The sequence below is a fragment of the Vigna unguiculata genome, chromosome 2 (genome assembly GCF_004118075.2).
Source record: "Vigna unguiculata cultivar IT97K-499-35 chromosome 2, ASM411807v1, whole genome shotgun sequence".
In the NCBI taxonomy this organism is placed as follows: domain Eukaryota; kingdom Viridiplantae; phylum Streptophyta; class Magnoliopsida; order Fabales; family Fabaceae; genus Vigna; species Vigna unguiculata.
In genome coordinates, this window is record NC_040280.1 from 27,627,852 (window position 1) to 27,652,291 (window position 24,440).

The following is a 24,440-nucleotide window of genomic DNA, read 5'->3' on the forward strand; positions in this document are numbered from 1 at the left end:
TGTAGCACTACTTCATGAAGAGAGAATACCAAAGTAACTTTTTTTTTTTTTTCAATTCAAATATTACAATTATAAAGTAATTTTGGGTGCTCATACATAAGCGTCTAATAAAAATTGGGTTTTCTGTCATTAAACGAATCGAATATTAGTTTAGGGTTACGAAATATTGAATTGATATTTAAAATCAAATCAAAGTTAATTAAAAACTAAATCATTTTAATAAAAATTCGAATTGAACCACTTTATAAAGTGTTTTTTTTTATTATGAAAAGAAAACTAAATCATATAAGTATTGAAGTGATTTGCATAGCCCTTATGTAAGTCATGTAAACACATTTATTTTCCGAAAATTCTCACAACATATACTTCTCTTAATACCCGACCACGTGTTCTTCCAAGCAAAACAAAATCATACATTCATTTATTTCTTTATTTAATTAGTTACCTTTAAACTTCTATAGAAGATAAATAATTATATAGTAAATCTTCTAAGTATAAAACCAAATTGGTTCACCACAATCTTCTGTCTTTTATCAAAATACATACTAAAATACTTCTCTTTCACCTGTTTAACTTCTGTTTATATTTTAAAATCCGACTTAGATAATAATGCCTTATTTTCTTATACATTTCTGAACGTCAAAAAATTATCATTAAGATCCCTTCCTTCCTCCCTCTCTTTATATAATATTATATTACAAGTAACACTGAATAGAAATATCTTAACACTATCCATACATTCAAATTAAATACATATGAGCATATATTTTAATAATATCAGTTAGTTTAACAATTAATTTTAACACTATATATCCATACATTTTAATTGAATTATACAATGTCTTTCTTTTTGTACAGTAGAATTTTGAGGATTCTTTTTTAACCGGCAAAGATGTTCTGACAAAGTTTTAGTGATTATTTACATTTATAATTAACTTTTGAAATTATACAAATTGAAGTGTGAAAAGGCCATTGTGTAAGACATAGGTCCTACACTTTTTTTGGGCACAGTGGTTTCAGTCTATGGACAACATGCCACGTTAGCCCAAACAAAATGACCTCTCAAGTGTTCAGTGCTTAAAAATCTTACACTATTATTTAATTAATTTTTAAATATAAAAAATACATTTTCAGTCTGGGCGTTTAATAAAAAGAACGTGTTTTAGTTTTTCGTCAAAGAATGAAATCATAAATATATCTTTTTTATTTTATAAGGATTAAAATAATTTTTTTTTCAGAAATAAAGCCTAAATTGATCATGTTTTTAAAGACTAAAATCATGGGTGAACGCTTTTTACATATATTGGAGAATAATATATACCGCACTTTTTAATAATAATAAACTCAGTTAATTTTCTTTATATATTCCTTATTCTGTGGTTGGCTTCACATGCATATGGTAGGGAAATCCTCGGTTAAGCTCTATCCTAAGATTAAAGAATAGATGAATTAACTTAGAAGCTTTCCCTTATTAATTAGTTTAGTATTATATTAATAACAACTGAACACTCAATCATTACTATAAATATTATTTTAATTTTTTAAAAGTATTATTTCAACATTTTAAGATTAGCTTCTGAAAAATTATTATTTCGATTTTTTAAAAGTATTTATAAAAAATAAAATTATCTACACATACTCTTTTCAAGTATAACTTTCATCTCGGTGTGCTTTGATCTTATTGTCCAATTCAACTAAGAGCATACCGAAATTAAGAATTTTGATTGAAATTAATGCCTAAAAATGTAATCTTATTTTACTCTAAAAATTTACTATGCGGACTCCAAAGTTAGAACATTTGAAAAAAAGGTAATCCTTATTATTTTTTTAAGATTTATTTACAAGAGACGTGATAATTTAATACCTCCTAATTGTTTGGTATTCCCTCTTCTAGTTTTCAGATCTTACATACAATTTAATTATTTAAAGATTATAAAATTAGGTAGGTCGGACTCTCCTAATTCTTATCTAGGATCTACAATATAATTTATAATAGAAAATTGGTTCTGTATTTTCGTTCTTAGAGAAGTACTTTTTTACAAATATTAGGTTTAGAAAGATCGATTTTGAAGGCCAAGAAATTTGTTATAAATAATTAAACATATCAAATTCTATTCAACTACCACACAAGTTAGACTACTTTTTGAGAATACATAATCCCCTAATATTATGGGAACTAAAAAGAAAAAGAAAAAGACTAATATTATGATAATTGAATCACCCAAATCCAATTATCCCTAAAAGTATAACCATTAGTGAATAAAATTTTAGCTGAGAATAAAATTATAATATCAAAGACAATATATAAATCATTATCATTATCAAGAAATTTTAACTAAACTCGCACAAATATAAGAATTGTCATTTTAAAAACATTACGTATATATATACGTAATGTTAACATTTTGGTGGCCTTTATTGATTTCAAAATATATATATATATATATATATATATATATATATATATATATATATATATATATATATATATATATTATTTTCTTTGCAGTTGGGACTTGAGAATGTCCTTTATTAATAAAATCGCTTTATCGTGTGCAGCTTGATAACTTCACGATGAAGATATAACATTGTGATTTGTGAGTATTTTAGTTTTCACGTGAGCGATAGAATTGTTTATGCTTCGTCGTAATTTCTTCCTTATCTTCATCTGCCAAAACAGACAAATATTGTTAATTAATCTTAGAGTTGTCTGTGTCGTTAGGATAATATATTTCGCTAATTAAATGTTACAAACAAGTTTATCGTTATGGTTTTGGTTATTTAAATAACCAAAAAAAATCTGTTTTTCTTTCGTGGTCTTCTTTTTTTCTGAAGCGCACAGTGTCCATTATAAGGTACAAATTACGGTGTTCGAATGATTTCTCGACAAGTATTTCGGAGAAGAAAGAATGGAAAAGAAGAGAAGACGTAAACAGTATGATTAATCAACGTGTAAGTCACGGGTTGGTGAATTTGTGTTCCAACTTTACGTAGAAGATAAACAAAGAAAAGACAAAAAAATAACCAAACATTCCTCCTATAAGGCCATGCCTTTGATTACTCGGGAACCCCACACTTTCTTTGGTCCTCCAACAGAGTTATAGTTCAAATCAAATTCTTTTCCAAGGGTTATAGCATCTCTCTTCAAATCACAACAGATATGATTCCTTTCCATACCAATTAATTCCATTATCCACCATTGTTGCTGCAGGATACTTCATCAATAAGCTTCACCAATTTAAAACAATTCTTCTAATATATAATATATCTATATATATAAATTTCTTCACACCACAGAATATATGAGTTGATGAAGTGTGACTCCTCCTGCTACTTTAACAATTGAAGAAAACAAACACATGGACTTAAAGGATGGGAGATTGAGGAATCTTATGACATTTTGTTTTTATATACATCATTGTGCTATAGATATTGGATCAGTAACTATCAAGCATAATATATAAATATATATATATATACTCACAGAAACAGAAGAGGAACATTAAATGTCGGCAATGGCATGTAAACGTTAGTGGTTCTTTTATAAGCACAAGTGTTAACAGGTGAATAGTTGATTCTTTTTGAGATTGGGAACGTTGTGTGGACCATTTGGGGCAGTGGTGAAAGAACAAGATTTTTTTATCGCGGCCTGTTTCATGGTCTTTTTTATCGAGTAGGGGGAGGGGTGTTCATAGCTTGGGATATAATTAATTAATTTTGCAATAATTACTGCACTTTTCATTGCATTTATATATATATAATTAAAATGTTGCAGTTTCCTTCCAGAGGATTAAGAGAAAGAGACGTAGAAGTAGTGGGGAATTTATTCAAAGTGGTCTCCACCATGCCATCTTGAAGAAGATCTCACATCTTCATGACTATTATTATGTTTGGCAAAAACCCTTGTCAATGTAAGTAGCAGGATTAATCACTTGCTAGTTATAACAAATTCTTAGTCTTACCTTATTCAAACCACTTTTGAGTTTGTCACAAGTTAGGAATTTCGGATATAATGTTTTGTCGATGCTCTGCTTATGATTACTTCTACTTCACATAGCAACTTATTCACTAATTACTTAATAATTCAAGAATTAAATAACTACATAATTATAGTTTATTTCATTCTCAAAATATCAATATCTATTTCTGCAATATTTGATCAAGAAAACAAGACGATTAAATAGTCAACTTTGAGTGTCAAAACATGAATATTTGTGAGATTAGGTATTCAAACTACTTTTGTGAGAATGATTGTGATAAGATAGAAGTGTGTTTTTGAAAAGTTATCCCTCCAAAATTAAGTCATATATATTTTATTGTCTGAGTTATGTTATACTTAAACCAATTCAATCCATCATATATCAAGAGTATTCCTATTATTTCATTTGAGACATCTAATTGAAAACATTCGAATTAGGGTACATTTACTCTTCAATAGAGAAAAACAAATTGTTAATAACTTATCATTTAGTGTTGGAATCTAAGCATATAGAAGTTTAGTGAAAAAGTAAGTGTCCTTAAATTACGTATTCCAATTTTGTTTAATAGGCACATGCATGAGAAATGGTGTTAACAGTGGGGATAGAATGTTGTGTTTTGTGGTGGTCCTCCCTGTAAAATACGTGGCCTAATTGGTGACGAAAGAGAAGCAAATTAGGCGTCACCGGCAATAGATGTTAAGTGCATTTTTCACCAATTTATGTTGGTAAAAAGAACCATATCTTTTACGCAAAATCATTACTCATAAGTAGTAATTTTGGGATCATAATATATGGAACACTGTCAATCTCTTAACCTTGTTCTAAAACTATTTTACACGCCCATCCATTGTGCTAATCGGTATAAGTAAAATATTATTATCTTTATGTAAATGTTGCGTAAAAAAATATAAATTATATTTATAATAATTAATTCCATAGGTAATTTTAAATTCCACGTTCTTTACAAAAATTTCTAACATATGTAATAGAAAAATAATTTTAGAAGATTAGATAGATGCCAACAAATGAAATAAAATAAAGTATTTATGCATTTTTTTTATGAGAGACACCGTGTCAAATTTTTAATTTATTTTTATCCAACTTGAGTCTTTCAACACATTTTAAATTATGATGAGTACGGTAAAAATATGTACTTTGTATAGTCTCACATATGGTAGGATAAATAAAAGAGTGAGTGATTATCTATAATAATATATAAAAATCATTCTCTATTTTGTGTCTATATTTTAAAATACCAATTTTACCTTTTAAAATATAATTATTTATTAAATTTTTGAAAATTGACTGTTATTTTTATAAACTTTTTTATAAAATTGTTTATCTCTGCTTTTTTTTCTTCTCTATTTATCAACAGTTATTCTCTCATATTTTCTTATATATTTCACTTTATTTTTAATAAATACAATATAATATAATTTTATATATTAACTTAATAACATTATATTATTATCACTTACTAATATAATATCACATACATTTAAAAAGTGAGTACATTAGTAATTATATAATGGATTCTAAATTCATAATTTTAATTTTTTCAAGTCAAAGACATTTTGAACTTTGAACAAATATTTTACTTTTCTTATACTTTTGTAAATAGAGTGTCATGTGTAGTTAATATTAAAATGACACTTTTAATTCAAAAACTTATAGATCATTATTCTAATATATTAATAGATATATTTAATATTACTTATACAAGTTATTGTTGCCTTAAATTTGTAAAGTTGATAGTATGTTAAAAGAAAGTGAAAAGAGTGGTTTGGCTGGAGTAAAGAAAAGTAAGTTAGATGTCTTAGACAATGATGTGGACGGGCATAGTCCACGTAGGACGGTGATGGTGGTCGGCGGTGGGTCTCCAATCATGGGGCAGAATGCATCATTGAACTCTTATAAAGACTTATCCTTGCCTCCACCATCAACATTCTTTCTCTCTCACTTATGCCAACAACCAACATCAATTTACCTCTCTCTAACATCTCTATTTTACTGTCTTCACATTATTTATATTTATTTATTATTATATATTATAATAATAAGGTATAATTACTGATTTTGTACCCCAAATTTTTCGTTAAGTTCAATTTGATATCTAAATTTTTGGTTTGTTTAATTTAGTATCCAAATTTTTTAAAGAAATTCAATTTGGTCATCTCCGTTAAATTGGAGTTAACACCGTATTCTTACAGGACACGTGTCAAGCCATGAAATTTTTATTTTTTTATAAAAAAAAATATTTTTTTTTCAAAAAAATTTGAAACTGCCACGTGTCAGTTTATCATCGTGCCACGTGGCAGCTTACAATCATGACACATGACAGTGGTAAAAGTTATTTTTAATTTAGTACCCCAATTTAAATTTTTGGTTCAATTTAGTACCCAATTTTTTTAAATGATCAAATTTCGTCTTTTCCAATTTGAAACCAAATTAGTAACTAAGTTTAATTATAACTTATATATACATGTTCAAATAATTGTTTTGAATTTATACATCAAATCATTATACCTAAATATTCAAATTATTTTATTTTTTACAAGTGTAAAAAATTACAAAGGTTAAAATGTAAAAAATAAAATAATTTAAGTATTTAGGTGAAATGATTTGATGTATATATTAGAAAAAGTTATTGTAACATGTATATATAGGTTGTAATTAAGTTTATTTACTAATTTTGTCTCAAATGGGAAATGACGAAATTGAATCATTTTAAAAAATTGGGTACTAAATTGAACCAAAAATTTAAATTTGGGTACTAAATTGAAAATAACTATTACACTGCCACGTGTCATGATGGTAAGCTGCCACGATGATAAACTGACACGTGGCAGTTTTTAAATATTTTGAAAGAAGAAATTTAAAAAAAAATTAAAAATTAAAATTTCATGGCTTGACACGTGTCCGCAGGACACGGTGTTAACTCCAACTTAACGGAAATGACCAAATTGAATCTTTTTAAAAAATTGAGATAGCAAATTGAACAAACGAAAAATTTAAGTATCAAATTGAACTTAATGAAAAAGTTGAGGTACCAATATGAAATTATACCTAATAATAATAATATTCTTGGTATAATATTAAGAAGTATATGCGAGAGAAAACAAGGGTTAGCGTAACCAGCTAAAGGTGGAGATCCTTGCGGGGTCCTATAAGGATCTTAGCCCCTTTTGACACGGACTCTGCTCCAAACCTCTTCCTCTTTCTATTAATTACATCTTACCCTTCCATATTTTTTTATGTTATGTAGTTTTAGTTTATGTTATGTTGGCGGCAGTTGGTGAACAAATATCACCATACTCAATTGAAACAAAGATAAATAAATAAATAAATGAAATGAAATGGGGTTTGCCAAAAGTCTTCAGCTACACTCCCTGTTTGCATCTAGGTGTGAATATCAAGCTTCTTTCAAGGGGGACATCAACCATGATTGCACCCTTATAGCTCTTTGTTTTTCCATTTCACTCAAACACCAATAACAATATTTATCTTCACTTTCTACAGCATTTCAATACACCATCATTCATGCCCGTTTTCAGAACACCCTCCATCAAGCATTTACAGAAGTATCGTATAATATTTCTATATCGTTAACAAGTCGAAATCAAAATCAGTTTAAATATTTTTCTCTTCTTCTACTTTTTGAGATATTTTTTAATGATAAAATTGTGATGAAGTTTCAGATTCTAAAGTGGGACATCAAGTCATATGTAACGAAGATTAATGTTATGATGAATTTGAAAGATATTGGGAATTCAAGTGTGAGTTTAAGTTCTACATCGAATAAAATTAAGAAAGTTGACCATTATATAAAGATAAATGACCATAAACTCATCGCCTTACGATTTTGAATTAAAAGTGATGTGAATTTTTTATGTGTGAATTAAACTCATATTTTATTAATATTATATCTCTCCGATTATCCTCATTCGAAAGAAACAACAAAAAAAGAGATTTGGCATCGCCTTGTGTTGAGTGGAGGATGCAATTGAAATCGATAAGAACGCGTTAGGAATTGACCTGTAACATCTCTCGTTGCTTGTGTTACAGAGACATTCTCTTCATTTTGCTTTGCGCTAGTTTGTCAAAAAGGCATGATTCTCCTTGCATTACCTTTTTCTTACTTTCTCTATCAGCATTTTGCAGTCAATGAACTTCCTTACCCAGTCTTTGATTAAGACTTAATGAAAGATATTTCCTACTTTTACAACACTCCTAATTTACACATAAATTCTATCTATTTCTCGAATAAGCTATTGTTTTCAAAAGTAATTATTTAAAAATATTTATTTTGAGAAGCAGTAACAGATATTTATTATTGAACTCAACAGAACCATATTTAGTGGAAAGGCATCACAAATACTTGTAAAAAAGTTACTTTGTGAATCATGCGCGGAACGCGTAATGCATACCAAAGAGGCAAAATATTATCTAAGTATTTTTCGCACTATCATCTCTTAGGAGGTGCAAATTTAAAAAAAGAAAAAGTTAAGTAGTTAAAATTATTCTAGATTAAATTCCATCCATTTATTTTACGATATATGATACTTTATTTTTTTTCACAAGTCTCATTAAATTTTTTTTACCGAAATGCAGTACCATATATCGAAGAGAAAAAAGCATTGCATCACTCTCTCATGCTCAAATATAAACTTGTTTTCCTTCATATAAATATACATATATCACGGTTTGCTTTATTTTTAAATAATCTTACGACTAAAATATCTTTTACAAATTACACTTTTCTTCCTTGAGTGATTTAAATATAATTTCCATTGTATTATTTAAATTATAAACTTCCTCTTTTATATAATAAATGAAAAAATCGAATATTTTTTACTAAGAACATTTTTTTTCCACAAAAAAAAAATCATAATTTTTGTACATTTTTTTATTTGTGTACGTACGGAGAGAAAACATGTTTGGTTTAATATTTTGGGAATGTTAGGATAGAACAAAAAAAAAATGTAGTTTCTTTATAACTTGAGAGAGTTCGTTTCCAAGTATGATTTATATTTTAAAATATAATATTTTCGGAAATGAAATTTACTTATATTCTATGAGAAAATTTGTTTCAGAGAGAATTTGATTATTCTCTGTTAATGAACTAATACAACTTTGTGATGGTAATTATGATTAATGAACTAAATATTAACTAAAGTAGTAAAACTGGAGTGACGTACGAACAAAAGTTGGTAAAGAAATAATGAAATTTTAAGTATAAGTAAAAGTATTCTATTGGGTCTCAAAAAGAGAACCGTCACTGTAATCCTAAACTGAAAGTAGTACTGAACTAACCACAGTTTACTCAAGGGACATGCTTTATATGAGTATAATATTATTTATTTTCATGCATAACAAATCCTTTGTCATTTTTCACTCATGAAAAATGAAAAATTACTTTCTTTAACTTAATTAAGTCTATACCATCTGTTAATATGTTATAAAAAATCAATTTGAAAATATATAGGGTTTCAAATTTATTAAATAAAAAATTTCATTAGTAACTGATTTATAATTTACTTTTGATTTATATATTTTTTAGTTTTAATATTTTTAAATAGAATCAATTTGATTTATTTTATTAATTTGATGTTTCAAATTATAGTACCAAATATGTCATGTATCAAATTGTTTAAAAAGTGTTACAAGTAAAATATTTTGGAATTGTGTCATGAAACATGTCACGTGTCAACTTAAATGAATTAATTTAACAGAATGAACAAAATTAATTTTATTTAAAATATAATAAAAATTAATTAATTAAAAAAATATAAAAATCAAAATAAATCATATGATTAAATATAAACACCAACTTACTAATGGATAACATATTATTCGATTTCGATCTATGCAAAACTTCTAAACTTCCCACAACACTTCTCGTCTCAATTAAACAATTAATGTAAAAAAATAAAAATAAAAAGGGTTAATTATGTTTTTTGTTCCTCAGGTATTGTGCGATTTTGTTTTTAGTCCCCTAACTAACGTTTGCTCTAATTTGGTCCCTCATGTTTTGAAACGATCGGAAATGTTCCTCATTTTTGGACGCCGTTAGTTGTGTTTGACACCTAACAAATGGACTGTCACGTTTGGATCCCATTTTAAGTTGTGTAATAAATTTTATGTTTTGTGCACGTGTTAATTAAAGATGAAGATAATGAAATAAAAGAGGGATTGAGAAAAGTTTGAAACCCTAAAATTTAAATTTCAGAATTGGGGCTTCGTGGTGGTAAGTTGAAACACAATCTTCTTCTTATCAATCAACTCGAAGCGACAAACATCTCCAAGCTTTAATTCGCCTCCTCTGATAAAAACACACCCACCACATGAGAATCTACGGTGAGAATCTATCTTCACCTTCCATGTTCTCTCCCTAACTTGTAGGATCACTTCATTTGAATGATGAATATCATGGTGGTTGAAGAAAATCCTTGGAAGATTTTGCATAATGCACAGAAAAAGTTTGCATTTCTAAAATTTGATTCTAATTAATTCTACCATAGTATGTAAATCCGTGAGTTTGATGCAAACACTGAAGTAATTCTCTAACTCCCTCTCATTGCATTCGGGAATTGAATGATCTAAAACAACAACAAAAAACAGATCAAAAGGGGAAGTAATATGAAGAAACATAGCATGTTACAGTTGTAACTAGTAAGCACTATTTCAGAAATGTCAATAACCTGAAAACTCAGGAGAACTTGATTCTTCTGTGTCTCTAAAAATTATAACTTTGAATGAAAGTCTCGGTTTCTTGATTTTCTCAAAAACACATACATCTCGTAGTTCCAAGTTATTATCTTCTACAAGACTCTTCCACCCAGTAGTAAGATTTATTTGGTTACTGCTATTATTCCGAGAAAAATGAACACACCAAGGTCCGCTTTCAGAAGTCCGAAGAGTAACACAATATGCTTTCAAATTGGGACACTTCCTCACCACCAGGAAGCCCCAATTTTGAATTTTAAATTTTAGGGTTTCAAACTTCTTTCAACCCCTCTTTTATTTTATTCTCTTCATCTTTAATTAACACGTGCACCAAACATAAAATTTATTACACAGCTTAAAACGGGATCCAGACGTGGCAGTTTGTTTGTCAGGTGTCAAACACAACTAACAGCGTCAAAAAATGAGGACCATTTCCGATCGTTTCAAAACATGCGGGACCAAATTAAAACAAACGTTAATTGGGAGACTAAAAACAAAATTACATATTACTTGAGGGACAAAAAACATAATTAACCCAAATAAAAATATCAATGATGACCTCTTTATTTTACTCCGTGCCTTTTATTACTGGACAAGCATACATTAAATTCCACTTTCATTAACGGGTCCAATGATAATCTTAGTGTTACCATACGTACGAAACACACTCTTCATCTTTATTACCAAACTACAATTGACTTTGTTCTACCTTTGTTTTGGTAGGTGCAAGTTGCAACTTTACCATGTAATGTTCATTTAGATGGATGGTGACGACAAAAATAATAATGATGACGCATTTAAATTTAAGTCAAGCAATCCGTGTGCAAATCATAATGGGTCTACATTCAAAATTTCTTCTCGACAATAAGATGGAATGCAAGAAAATTTTCATGCTCTAAAAGAATTGCGAATGATGATGAAGCATTAGTATGAATCCGAAGTAAATGTTACAATTTGCTACCGAAATTGGACAACTCAAGAAAGTGATACGAAAGCCTAGAGAATAATTACACCTCCATATCAAAGTCTTATAATAATTTCAGTCATGTTTTCATTGGACTTTTATCATACATCTTTCAGGCCCCATAGGGACATACCATATCCGAAATGAACGTGTGGCGGAAACTGCTTCTTCACTGTGAAGGCCCGGAAAATGTGGTAACATTTCCAGTGGAAATAATTAGAACTTGTCCAATCATAACAGTTTTGATTTTATTTTTCTATTTTGCCCTTGTTGTAAAGGATTAAATTGATAGCAAAACAGGTTTAGATAAATTCAATGATGAAAGCTTAGCTTAGCATGGCTCGAAAAAACAAAATTAATCATGAAAAAGCGAGAGTTTAATGTTCATTGTTAATCCCATTAGCTAAACCAAGCTGCATTATTACGTGTTAAACATTGAAACGCATGGTGTCTGTAGTTCATTTGGTTAGTTGTTAAGTGTTCTTGAGTGCTAATTAATTCTCATTATTGAACTAATGTCAGTCATAATATTACATGTCATTATTCATGGAGATAACCTCAGCTCAGCACCCCCATTCATCACTTGAAGTACATGAAAAAAGTGATTGATACTTAATCGTGTTTTAAGGGAGATCTAATTTTATGGTTTTTTTTTTTAGTTTGATTATAAGTTTAGATTGTGTATTAATTTAATTAAAAATAATTTTAATTGGAGAATTTTTTTAGCAAATCAACTTTGATCACATGTTACAAGTAATTACCACACGCCTGAATTTAATACATATAGAGATGGCAAATAAACCTGTCCCCGTGGGTATTGTCCGAACCCGTCCCCGTTTTGACGGGGAATCCCCGCATTGACTGGGTATGGGTATGGGTATGGGTAATCCCCGATTTTTTTGATTGGGTATGGGGATGGGGATGGGGATGAATATATCCCCGCCATAATACCCGTCCCCGCCATATCTCCATCCTCATTTAAATTATTAAAATATTCACAATTAATTAAGTAATCCTATATATATATATATATATATATATATATTGTCTCTATTTTTTATTTCTTCTAAATATTTGGTTTGTCATGAAACTCATTTGCATCTCTAATATATTTTTTATCTTATCATAATTTTTATGTAATTATGTTAAAATGATGTATGTCAATTAAAAAAATTTTATGTCTAACATTTGAATATTTCTATTATTTTTTAATATTTTTATTTATTGTATATTTTCCTTTCACATTCACATGAGAATGTTTAATACTCTCAATTTAAGTGTTTAATAAGATAAACATTTCATTTACTAAATAATATAAAAAAAGTTCTTTACTTATTATTATTAATTTTTGTTTCATTTGAAGAACTCTTTTATTTCGCTAAAATATTTTTTGTTATTTCTCAACCATTGAGTATATATATGTTGATATTTGAAAAGTTTCCTTAGATCTCTAAGATATTTTTCGTCTTATCATACCCTTAATTATACATTTGTTTTTCTTTGTGCAATTCCTTCCAATAGTCTCCAAATTTTTTATAAGACACACATTTGTTAATTTTTTATTTTTTTTATTTTCATCATGTAGAATATTATTTCGATAAATTTTATCTAATTATTTTTTATTTTCTAACTCATTACAATCATACTTTAATTTTTTTCACTATAATTGTATAAATAATTTTTATTTACTACAATATAAAAATTTAATGTAATTGCCATGAATATTTTTTTATCACCATCCAACATATATTGGAGTTTAAAAGATATAAGATCTATGATAAAATTTTATTATGTGTATTATTTATTTTTTGCGTCATTTTTTTATCAACCATTGAGTATATATGTTGATATTTGAAAAGTCTTTTTAGATTTCTAAGATATTTTTCATCTTGTCATACCATTAATTATATATTTATTTTCCTTTGTGTGATTCATTCCAATAGTCTCCAAATTGTTTATAAAACACACATTTGTTAATTTTTTAATATTTTTATTTTTTGTTTATTTTCATCATGTAGAATACTATTTTGATAAATTTTATCTAATTATTTTTTATTTTCTTACTCATTACAATCATACTTTAATTTTTTCACTATAGTTGTACAAATAATTTTTATTTACTACAATATAAAAATTTAATGTAATTGTCATGAATATCTTTTTACCACCAACCAACATATATTGTGGTTCAAAAGATACAAGATCTATGTTAAAATTTTATTGTTATGTTTATTATTTGTTCATTGCATCATTTTGATTAAGAGATGTATTATAACTTTTATTAGTGTATAAAAAATAGATTCATTATAATTTAAAAAATTGAAGTAAACAAACATTTAAAATATATTTTAATTTAAGTATTTTTTTCCTTTTATATTTTTTTAAAAATATTTTTAAAATTTATCAACTAGGTTTCATTAATGTTTGCAAATTTAATAAATGTTTTGGTTTTCATCAAATTTTATTTGGTATTATAATCTAAAATGTAAACAATTATAATTTATTTCAAAGCATTTGATATTGAAGAAACAACCATACTCCTAATATTGAATATTTAATAATATTATGTTTCCTTTACCGTAATTTTTTATAAAAATTAATTAAAATTAATATTAAAGTAGTAAGAAAACGGGTATGGGTACGAGATTACACCCGTTACCCGGTGGGTATGGGGATGAGTCAAAAGTTTGATACCCGTTGGGTTTGGGTATGGGGATAGGGATGAATTTTTTTTACGGGAATGGGTATGGGATAGTGAAACCCGTCCCCGCCCCGCCCCGTTGCCATCCCTAATATACATAGGTTAAAACTATAGTTTCCTTGTTCTTACGATAGTTTAGTAGTGGCTTTTATAGTTACATCATGGGCCGCGACTATTACTACAAACATTTCTATATGGCCCTGAAGAGTTTTTTTGGGTATGGGCCTCCCTTACCTGCTATTTACAGTTCCCGGTTTCCTAATTTCACTTCGATGTTAATAAAATATAAAAAAAAAAACGTTCTTAAGAGAGTAAAAGGTAAGTGGAATGATATAAAAGGGATTATTTAGGTTGTTACTAAAATAATATAGCTTGATTACATGTGGCGTGAGTGATAATGACAGAGGTGGAAGAGAGGGTGGGTTCAAGAAACTTCGCAGAGGGAAGAAGAGAAGGCGAAAAAACAATAATAACAGTAATAGCAACAGATCTAAGTGTCGTTTGGCCGAAGCCAAAATCCAGAGAAAGAAAGAAAGAATGGTTGATTTCAGCGGCGATGAAACGGCTCCCTTCTTCGGCTTCCTGGGTGCCGCGGCGGCTCTCGTTTTCTCCTGCATGGGGGCGGCGTACGGCACGGCGAAGAGCGGTGTCGGTGTTGCATCGATGGGCGTGATGAGGCCGGAGCTGGTGATGAAATCGATTGTGCCGGTTGTCATGGCGGGAGTGCTGGGCATCTACGGCTTGATCATCGCGGTGATCATCAGCACGGGAATTAACCCTAAGGCCAAATCGTACTATCTCTTCGACGGCTACGCTCATCTCTCTTCTGGTCTCGCTTGCGGTCTCGCTGGTCTCTCCGCTGGCATGGCCATTGGCATCGTTGGCGACGCCGGTGTTAGGTATGCTATTTTCGTTCTCCACTCTCGTTTCGTTACTTGTTCAATTTCTTAGGTATTCACTTCTATTGTTGTCCACACTTAGTTCACTTTGGTTGTTTCGTGAGTTTTGTACTTGTTTTGAATTTATGTCAATTTCAATGGTCGATGACCTTCTGTGTGCCGAATTGAATTGCAAAATTATAATTTATTCAGGAATTGGGCAGAGTATGTGTGTTGACATGTAATTTGGATGCTTGTGCGGGGTACTTTGTGTATTTGATTTTGGTTCATTGTGAGTTTGAAGTAATGTCTGGGAACTTGTTTTTTTATCTTAAGAGCAAGTTTGTTGGAGAAGGCTTAGGTTTTTCGTTTTTGTATGTTTGCAGCTTAATTGGGCCTATCTGATGATGACACGAGCATTTGTTAAGTGTTTGAGAGTTTGTGAAAATAGGTTTTGATCTTTTTTTGTTCGTGTGTTGCTTTTTTCTTATTTTAATCGGCTGTGCAAGATAGCTTATGAAAACAGCTTACAACTTGCATCAAAATTGTTTAGCCCAATGTTTTTTGATAATGGAAACAACTTAAACGTATATGTAAACACTGATTTATAGTACTTAATGAAGTTATTTATCAAAGGCATCAATTTCTCAACCCAATGGAAAAACTACTTTTGGTTCTATTTTTTTTTTTTCTTGTAGTGTAACATGCATTTTGGAGCATAATAAATTTTAATCAATTAAAAATGAAAAAGATCTTTACTGTGTGGTAATGTATCTGTTCTTAAACATGGTTGTGTTGTGAGTCCTTCAGACTTGTATCCGAACATGCTGGTAGTTAGATTTGGGCTACAGCAGCAGACTTCTTTATAGATGAAATTGATTTTCAATGTGTTCTGTGTAGTCTACAATGAAGAAACAGCTATTATGGCATGATGCAAGGCACAATTTGGAATATACATCAGTACTTGTTGTCTATTGTTGATTGAATTTGAAGTCCAAAAATTATCTAATGCTAGTATCACCATTGCTGCTAGTGCTTTCAATGTTTTTTGACTGCATGTTGTTCACTGAGATTGTTTCACTCCTACCGGAGAAATTCGTATGATCTCTATTGCAATTTATTGAATTTGCCATGCTGAAAATGGACTGTTCTTTGTAGAGCAAATGCCCAACAGCCAAAGCTTTTTGTTGGTATGATTCTGATTCTCATCTTTGCTGAGGCATTGGCGTTGTATGGTCTCATTGTTGGCATCATCCTCTCTTCCCGCGCTGGCCAATCCAGGGCTGATTAGGACGGAATCTCACGCTGCTTAGAGCGTATAGAACCATGGATTTGGATGGCGAATGTCGTGAAGATCTAGGTATTGGTAAGATTGTTGCTTTGTGATGCTCTTCATTCAGGTTATTCAGAAATAAAACGTCCAAACGATTTTCTTTGGCCATTTATTGTATTTAATTATGCTATCCAGACTAAATTAGAGATCTCTGAAATAAAACATGTTTGAGTTTATTTTGAAAACGGTGAGTATTGTGTCGTGTGCCATTCGACACTTCAGCTCTCTCCACAAGCCCCAAAACCTCATTTTATGGCTGTAATGAGATATTAAATGTCAACCTTATTTCTTTTATAATGATCTTGAAAATTACGGACATGTCTTACCATGATGACTATCCTAATAATTCGACTAATTAATGGATAAAGCTGCTAATGAGTAATGCTGTTTGTGACCTTGGATAATAGGGTGGTTGGCTAAGGAAAATACGTTCAGGGGTGATCCTACATTAGGTTGGATCGGATTTGAAGAAAAAGAAAATGATTGTTTGAGTGAGAATACCAATATTTTCAGCTAGTTTAACTTGAAGAAATCCAATCAGAATCGGGTTGGACCAGGTTACAATTATAAAAGTAGAATCACATTTTGAAATGTAAAATCTCAATTTTTATAAACACATCTTACATATGGTATAGTAGGTACGTTAGGCGTTTTCCAAATAGATTTGGACTTTTATCTAGGCGTTTTCCAAATAGATTTGGACTTTTACCAAGATAAAACTCTAAAAGTGATTGTAGGACGGGTAAAATTTTTTTTTTTTCCTTTCCTTTCATGAAAAGTGAAAATTGTTTGTGGCTTAGAATTGTTTATATTGCACAACTTGAAAATGTATTTTGAAATGCATAATTTTGAAATATGCTTATAAATTAAAAAATATATTATATATTATATAACTTATAATATATCTTTAGATTGTGTAATTTAAAATATATTTTTAAATTCTTAATTGCATAGTCTTTAATACATTTCTGAATAATCTAATTATATAATTTAAAGTATATTTTTTAATTATACAATCCAAAATACTTGTACTCATGAATAATTTGAGCCTTTTTTCACTCATGTGAAGATAGAGAAAGAAGGGTGCTAAAAGAAGGAGTCATCATTAATATGATCCATTTGGCCCACAAGGGATTAATTGGATTGACAGCTGGTTCGGTAAACGAGAATACAGTAGCCATTTTACACAAGCCTGGTACGGGTATATGGACTAATTTGATTCACATGCCTGGTACGGGTATATGGGCTAATTTGATTCACATAAGAAAATATATGAAAATATATGGGTCGAGTTGGTCCACATAATAAATGAATTAGTAAAATAGCATTATACTATCTCGTAGGCTATTCGGCACGTCTAAATAAACATATGAAGAATTAGATAAAATTAAAAGAAAATTATTGACAGAATATAATAAAATAATAGTTAACAATGGGTTATTTGAACAGTAGTGAACTAAAAAAAATTCATTAAAAGTAATTAATCAAGTTCTTCGACCGAGATTGATCATTCTTCTCTCTATAAAAGTAACAACCACAATAGCTTTAAGAAATTACAAAGGAAGACTGATTGTGGTATGAGTACCTGATTTTTTTGTTTAAGAGCTTCAATTTATAAAAGGTTACATACGAAAACCCTCACAATTTAGAAGCATTGAATGCCAATTTGTTTCCTTCCTTTCACTTAATGGTTTCTATACAGCAGCTCCTACTAACATTTGTGTTCAGCTAAACACATTTTTCCTTTTGTGACCACACTGCATTTTTCCTTGTGACCACACTGAATCGTGCTCCCAAACTAAATATTGACTTCTTACGAAATTTTATTATCTCTTTTTACACATAAACACCTTATTTTCAATACCATTTCAATTAATCGTTAAGATTTACAAATGCCGCAAGCAAGTACTTTCCTATTTGAATTAGGGTTACATTATTTCATCGATTTATTTATTTTACATTTCAATTATTTCTATAAAAAAACATTTTAAAAATTAAAACATAAAGTTTTGAATGAATAAAACAAATACAGGTTTTTAAATGTTAATTTTTTTCTAAATTTACATTGTTATTTATATTTTAATATATGAAAAAATGAATTGTAGAAAAAGAAGAAAATATCAATGAAAGAACAATGTGTAAAAGGGATATATTTGAAGGATTAACTAGGACAAGGATATCTATAAAAATAATCATTATAATTTATTCAGTTAATTAAATTGTTCCACGTGGCCTATGTTACCCTAAAAGACAAACAATACAAGATAAAAGGAAGGTGTGTTGAAAAACTTCATGAGATCTATCGATGCATACATGTAATCTCCATTTAACTTAAAGTGGTGCCAACTTGATTTTTTAATAGAAAAAGAATAACAACAACATTATGAGCTGTTTACAAAAATAGTCAAGTAAGTTAAGACAAAATTGAAATTTATATACAGCTCATCTTTTAATCTCCATCCTAAAAAACATTTTTCTAATTTTTGGTCTTCCGAATCATTCAAAAGATTATAAAATTTGAAAGGACCCTAACGGTCAGTAGACAGTATTAGGAGTTGTGCTGTGTTCCCTCACTCTCTCTTCAGTGTCAGTCAAATTGTATTTTTTTCGTTACAGATCCTTGTGATGAGTACTTAGCATTATTGATTATTGCACTACATATTTTATAAAAATGTTGTACTACGATTTGTTTATCAATTTTTATGACAGTACCGCCTGTGGAGAATATTGGGGTCTTGATCCACTACCACATATATACTGCTAAATAGGTAGCACAGATGAAAAAAATAAATAAAGAAGATTTAGAAGAAAGTTGGACTCACATAAGTTACTCCCCACATAACCAGATCCAATCAGAAAGAGGAAGGTTCTTTAATGGCAAAAGATATCCTCTCCTTTCCTCTCTTCTCTTGAATCTCCCAAATAGATGCCAAGTGCCCCCTGAAAAGTCCTTAAAGCAAAAAAATGGTAACCAGGCAGAATCCAATTCAAAGAAAAAGTGGCGGATATGATGATGATGACCCACAAAAAAAGGTTCAAGAGTTGTTGAGCCGTGGGCCAAATGGCCAATCATAATGTAGTCTTCCCTCACGACTTTTCTCTATTCCCTTCTTTCCACTAACAAAAAATAAATAAACAAGTCCTAAAATGAAGACAAATAATAAACTAAAATTGTTTAGGGCACCAGAAAAATACACGTGGCGCACCAAGGGGAATACTGAATTCTACATGTCTTTCAAGCTGCATGAGCAGATGGGTTACACCAAAAAACAATGCACTACTACTCTTGGGAACAACGTGTACCTCGGACCCCACAATCTTAACGGCTACATCATTCAACTCCGTTGCCGGAACCTGCGCCAAGACCACATGACGATGTCAGAAAAACCAGGTTCGTTTCGTGGACGGGAACAATACCAATTATGTGCCGTTATTTTGGCGGGAAACGCCGCGCGGGACCCACTTCCTTGTCCTCACTCTCTTCCTCGGTATAGCAAACCACTCTGTATTTGTCATAGACGTTGACTAACTTAGAACTCGAGAAAGTGAGAGAGATAACACGCCTCATCATGGGGTTCCCACCTCTCCTTCATCTACGAGTCCGGCACCACTTTCAAACAAACCGTGAAAATAGCCACCAAAAATGGAAAAAAGTGGCGACAATGTTACCTTTTCCTGTTTTTTTCTTCTTCAAGGGGAAAAGAATTCGGCAGAAAGAAAACAAGTTAATAACCAAGAACAGGGGAGAAAGAGAAGTTTTTTTTTTTTTTAATAATCAAAACAACTAAATGTTAAAGTTGATGATGAAAATTTGAGGATTTGGGTTAGGCCGGAGAAGGTTGGGAGGTGGGATCCGCGGAGGATGGGATATCAGGACCGACTCGACAGCCTTCAAGCATGAAAACAATGTCAGACATGGTTGGTCGATCAAGAGGGTCAGGTGCTGTGCATAGTAACCCAACTTTTACACCCAGTAAAAACTCTTCCCACTCTGATGATTCTGGATCCAACTCAAGCAAACCCGGTTCTAATAGCTCTGTTATTTGACCCCTCTGTAATTGTTTTTTTACCCACTTCACTATGTCTTCGTCCTGGGTGAACATGACGGGTCGTTTTCCAGTCAGCAGTTCCAACAACACAATGCCAAAGCTGTAAACATCACTCTCCTTCGTGGCTTCCCCGGTTAAGACTGCTTCTGGAGAAACGTAACCTAACGTGCCAACGGATGCTGAAGTTGAGGCTTCGCCTGGGGTGGTGGCCACTGTTAACTTTTCTAACCCGAAATCTGATAAATGGGCTTCGAAATCTGCATCGAATAGGACATTTTGTGGTTTCACGTTGCCGTGGACCATTGAGGATTGATGTAGGAAGCCTAATCCACGGGCAATGCCCAGTGCAATGAGGTGTCGCATTGGCCAATTTAGAACGTGGCCATCTTGGTGAGAAGCTTCTTGGAGGAGGGTTGCGAGGTTTCCATTGGGCATGTAATCGTAGACTAGGAGTCTCATGTCAGGTGGCCCAGCATAGTAACCTCTGAGAACTGTTAAATTTCGGTGCTTCACTTTGCCTAGTGATTCTGCTTCTTTTCTAAACATGTTTTCATCCAATGATCCATCTTGGAGCCTGCGAATGGAGAGGACCATTCCATCGTTGTAACAGGCTTTGAACACTAATCCATACCTTGTTCTGCTCAGCACGTTCTCTTCGTCGAATTGTCTTGTTGCTTCGATGGTCTCGGCTAGTGTAACTTTAGTGTTAAACATCACTAGTTTTGGTCCCCCACTCTCAGTGCTGCTACGACCTCCACTTGTTCCAGAACTGGCTCTAGCGGGACTCTTCTTCTTTTCACCCGAAACACCCCGTTTCAGTCTTTTACGCCATCTCAATAGACTGAACACGTAGAAGCAGCAAAACAAAACCAGTACAAAAGCTCCACAAGCAACGACAACCACAAGCACAATCATCCTCTTTCTGTCCTTGCCATTATTTATATCTTCGCATTTCGTATCCAATGGCTTCCCACATAAACCTGGATTATCCACGAATACATCGGGGTTACTGAACCGAGATCCCAATGTTGGTGGTATCTCACCGTCCAAGTTATTTCCCGAGACATTTAAGAACACTAAACCCGGAATCATAGAAAGATTGCTTGGAATTTTCCCACTCAAGTTGTTAGCAGAGAGATCTAGCGTTGTCAGGTTTGCTAGATTCCACAAGGATCCCGGTATATCCCCGGAAAGATGGTTGTGATCCACCAGCAAAGTGGTTAGCCCCGAGCATTTGGAGATTTCCTCAGGCAAATCCCCAGTTAAATTGTTTCCACTCAAATCAAGCACTCTCAAAAAGGTGAGACGAGAGAAATCAGAAGGAATGCGACCTACCAGAGAGTTTGATCCAAGCTCAAGAGTTTCGATACCAGAGCAGTTTCCAATTTCCGAAGGGATTGCTCCTGTAATGTCATTACCAGACAACGAAAGAACAAGCAAGGAACGAAGAAATCCATAATTTTCAGGAATGGACCCGGAAAAGGCATTAGAACTGAGATTAACATACTGCAAACTCGTCAAACTACTAAAGCCTTCAGGCACGTCACCAGATAACTTGTTTTCCTGCAGTGCAACAACTTGCAAACTGGGCAATCCTGAGAGCTCAAGCGGTAACTCTCCAGAAAGATTCTGTTTGCTCAAGTCAAGCGTAGTTAGCTTGAAAAGATTCCCCAAACTGGAAGGAATTTTTCCAGAGAAGCCATTGCCACTAAGATTGAGAACCGTCAACTTATTCAAATTCCCAATACTCGCATAAAGTTCACCCGTAAATTTGTTTCCACTAAGGTCAAGTATCGTCAAATTGTTCAAACTCATTATCATCTCAGGCATACTTCCAGTCAACCTGTTACCCCTCAAACTCAACATTTCAAGATATGAAAGGTTTCCAAAACTCACCGGAACCGAACCAGAGAAGTGGTTCCCACCGAGAGATAGCACCTTCAGCCCCGTCACATCACCCAAAAACGAAGGAACTTCTCCGCCAAACTCGTTGCCTTCAAAATCAACGACACTTAGGAACCCACATTTCTTCAGTTCCACCGGAATGGTCCCGGTGAAGGAATTATTAGCCATCTTCAACACCTCCAACTTAAAAAGGTTTCCTATTTGAGGCGGAACCTCCCCAAAAAGTGCATTATTGGACACATCAAGCACGGTCAACGTGGTCACGTTGGTCAACCACAACGGAAACGTGCCTCGTATCCGATTGTGCTGAATATCCAAAACCTGAAGAACACTAATACACGTGCTCATCTCAGGCCCCACGAAATCCATGAAACCGTTGAAACTGAGGTGAACAATCCGCAACGACGGCGCGTGGACGGAACCGTTGCAGAAAACGGAAGCTGGAATGGAGCCGGTGAAGTTGTTCTGAGACAGTGACATCACCTGAAGTCTCGGAAGCGCCGAAATCGCCGACGGAATCACGCCGGTAAGCGCGTTTCCATCCACGCTCAGATGCAGAAGCGCGGAGCAATTTGCGAGCGCAGAAGGAAGCGTTCCTCCGAGGAGATTGTGGTCCAGCCAGAGGTACTGCAGCTGCTGAAGCTCCCCGAGGCTCGCCGGAATCTCGCCGGATAACTGGTTATACGACAGGTTTATCAACTGAAGCTGAAAGAGGTTCGCCAAGGAGCTTGGAATCTCGCCGGAGAAGGCGTTCGACGAGAGGTCGAGGGCTTTGAGGCCGAGAGGGAGAAGGCCGGGGATACTGCCGGAGAGGCGGTTTAGCGCGACATTGAAAATCTGAAGCCCGGTGAGGTTCGCGATCTCCGTCGGAAGGTTTCCGGTAAACGAATTCTCCTGCAGGAACAAGGACCGTAAGAGCGTGCATTTGGAGAGCGACGAAGGAATGGTTCCGTTTAAGTTGTTTGAACGAAGGCTTATCTTGCGTAGCATGCGCAACTCGGAGAGACGGTCACTGAGTCTGCCACCGAGTTGAAGGCGAGGCAGGCGCAACTCCGTGACTCGGCCGTTCATGCATGCGACTCCGCGCCAGTCACACGGTGCCGCCGGCGACGTGGGATCCCAACCGTCGAGAGCTCCGACGGGGTCGTGGAGGTTGAGCTTGAAGGACGTCAAGGCTTGGATCTCCACAACAGTAACGGCGCTGCGGTCGGCGCACGTTAAGAGCGGTGCGCACAACACCAGGAGTAGAAGAAGAACAGGCATGAGAATGCGTAAGGATGGTTGTTGATTTGTGGTTAATGGTAACCGTTGCAGAAGCAACGAGAGTGAAGAAGCTATGAATAATAATAATAGGGATCAGGAGTTGGAGCAGGGTTTTATTATTGGGTGTTTAGGTTAGCAGGGTGTGCAGTTGTTGCGTACATTAGCACACTGCACTCACAGAAACTAATAAGCAGAAGAGTGTATTTTCCAGATTCCGCAAAAACATCTCTCCGTTCTTATTTGCTATTTCTCTGTCTCATACATGAAAACGCAGTTTTCATTACATAACGCCATAACAGTTCTCCTTTCTGTCTTTTTTGGTTTCTGTTTCTTCTTATTCAATAATTTATTTTATTTATTTATTTATGTTCCCTCTCTCCTCTCCAACAACCATAACCATTTGAACTCACCCTTTTTTGAAAACGCCACTGTGTGTGTGCTGGTCTGAGTTCTGCTGGGTCCCTCGCCTCTACAAACCTTTTTAACCTCATGTGATGTGATATGGTTTGAATCATTCACCCTTCTTTTTCCTCTTTATGCTCCTTTTTAAATTATTAATCAATATTCGTATTAAATACATTTAATAGGTATTATAATACCAGAAACAGTTAAAAGATTTTAAATTTTTTTTTTAAATTATT

The 24,440-nt window shown here is 32.6% G+C and overlaps 1 protein-coding gene and 1 pseudogene across 1 annotated transcript; one reads left to right on the top strand and one right to left on the bottom strand.

Annotated features, from left to right (window-relative positions):
- Positions 1-14,759: 14,759 nt before the first annotated feature.
- LOC114174713 (V-type proton ATPase 16 kDa proteolipid subunit-like) lies at positions 14,760-16,898 on the top strand. Its single transcript, XM_028059551.1, has 2 exons — positions 14,760-15,270; positions 16,408-16,898. Exons 1-2 carry the CDS (start codon positions 14,909-14,911, stop codon positions 16,538-16,540), a joined length of 495 nt encoding a protein of 164 aa, XP_027915352.1. The 5' UTR covers positions 14,760-14,908; the 3' UTR covers positions 16,541-16,898.
- Positions 16,899-18,918: 2,020 nt separating this feature from the next.
- LOC114173971 lies at positions 18,919-24,111 on the bottom strand (annotated as a pseudogene).
- Positions 24,112-24,440: the final 329 nt, after the last annotated feature.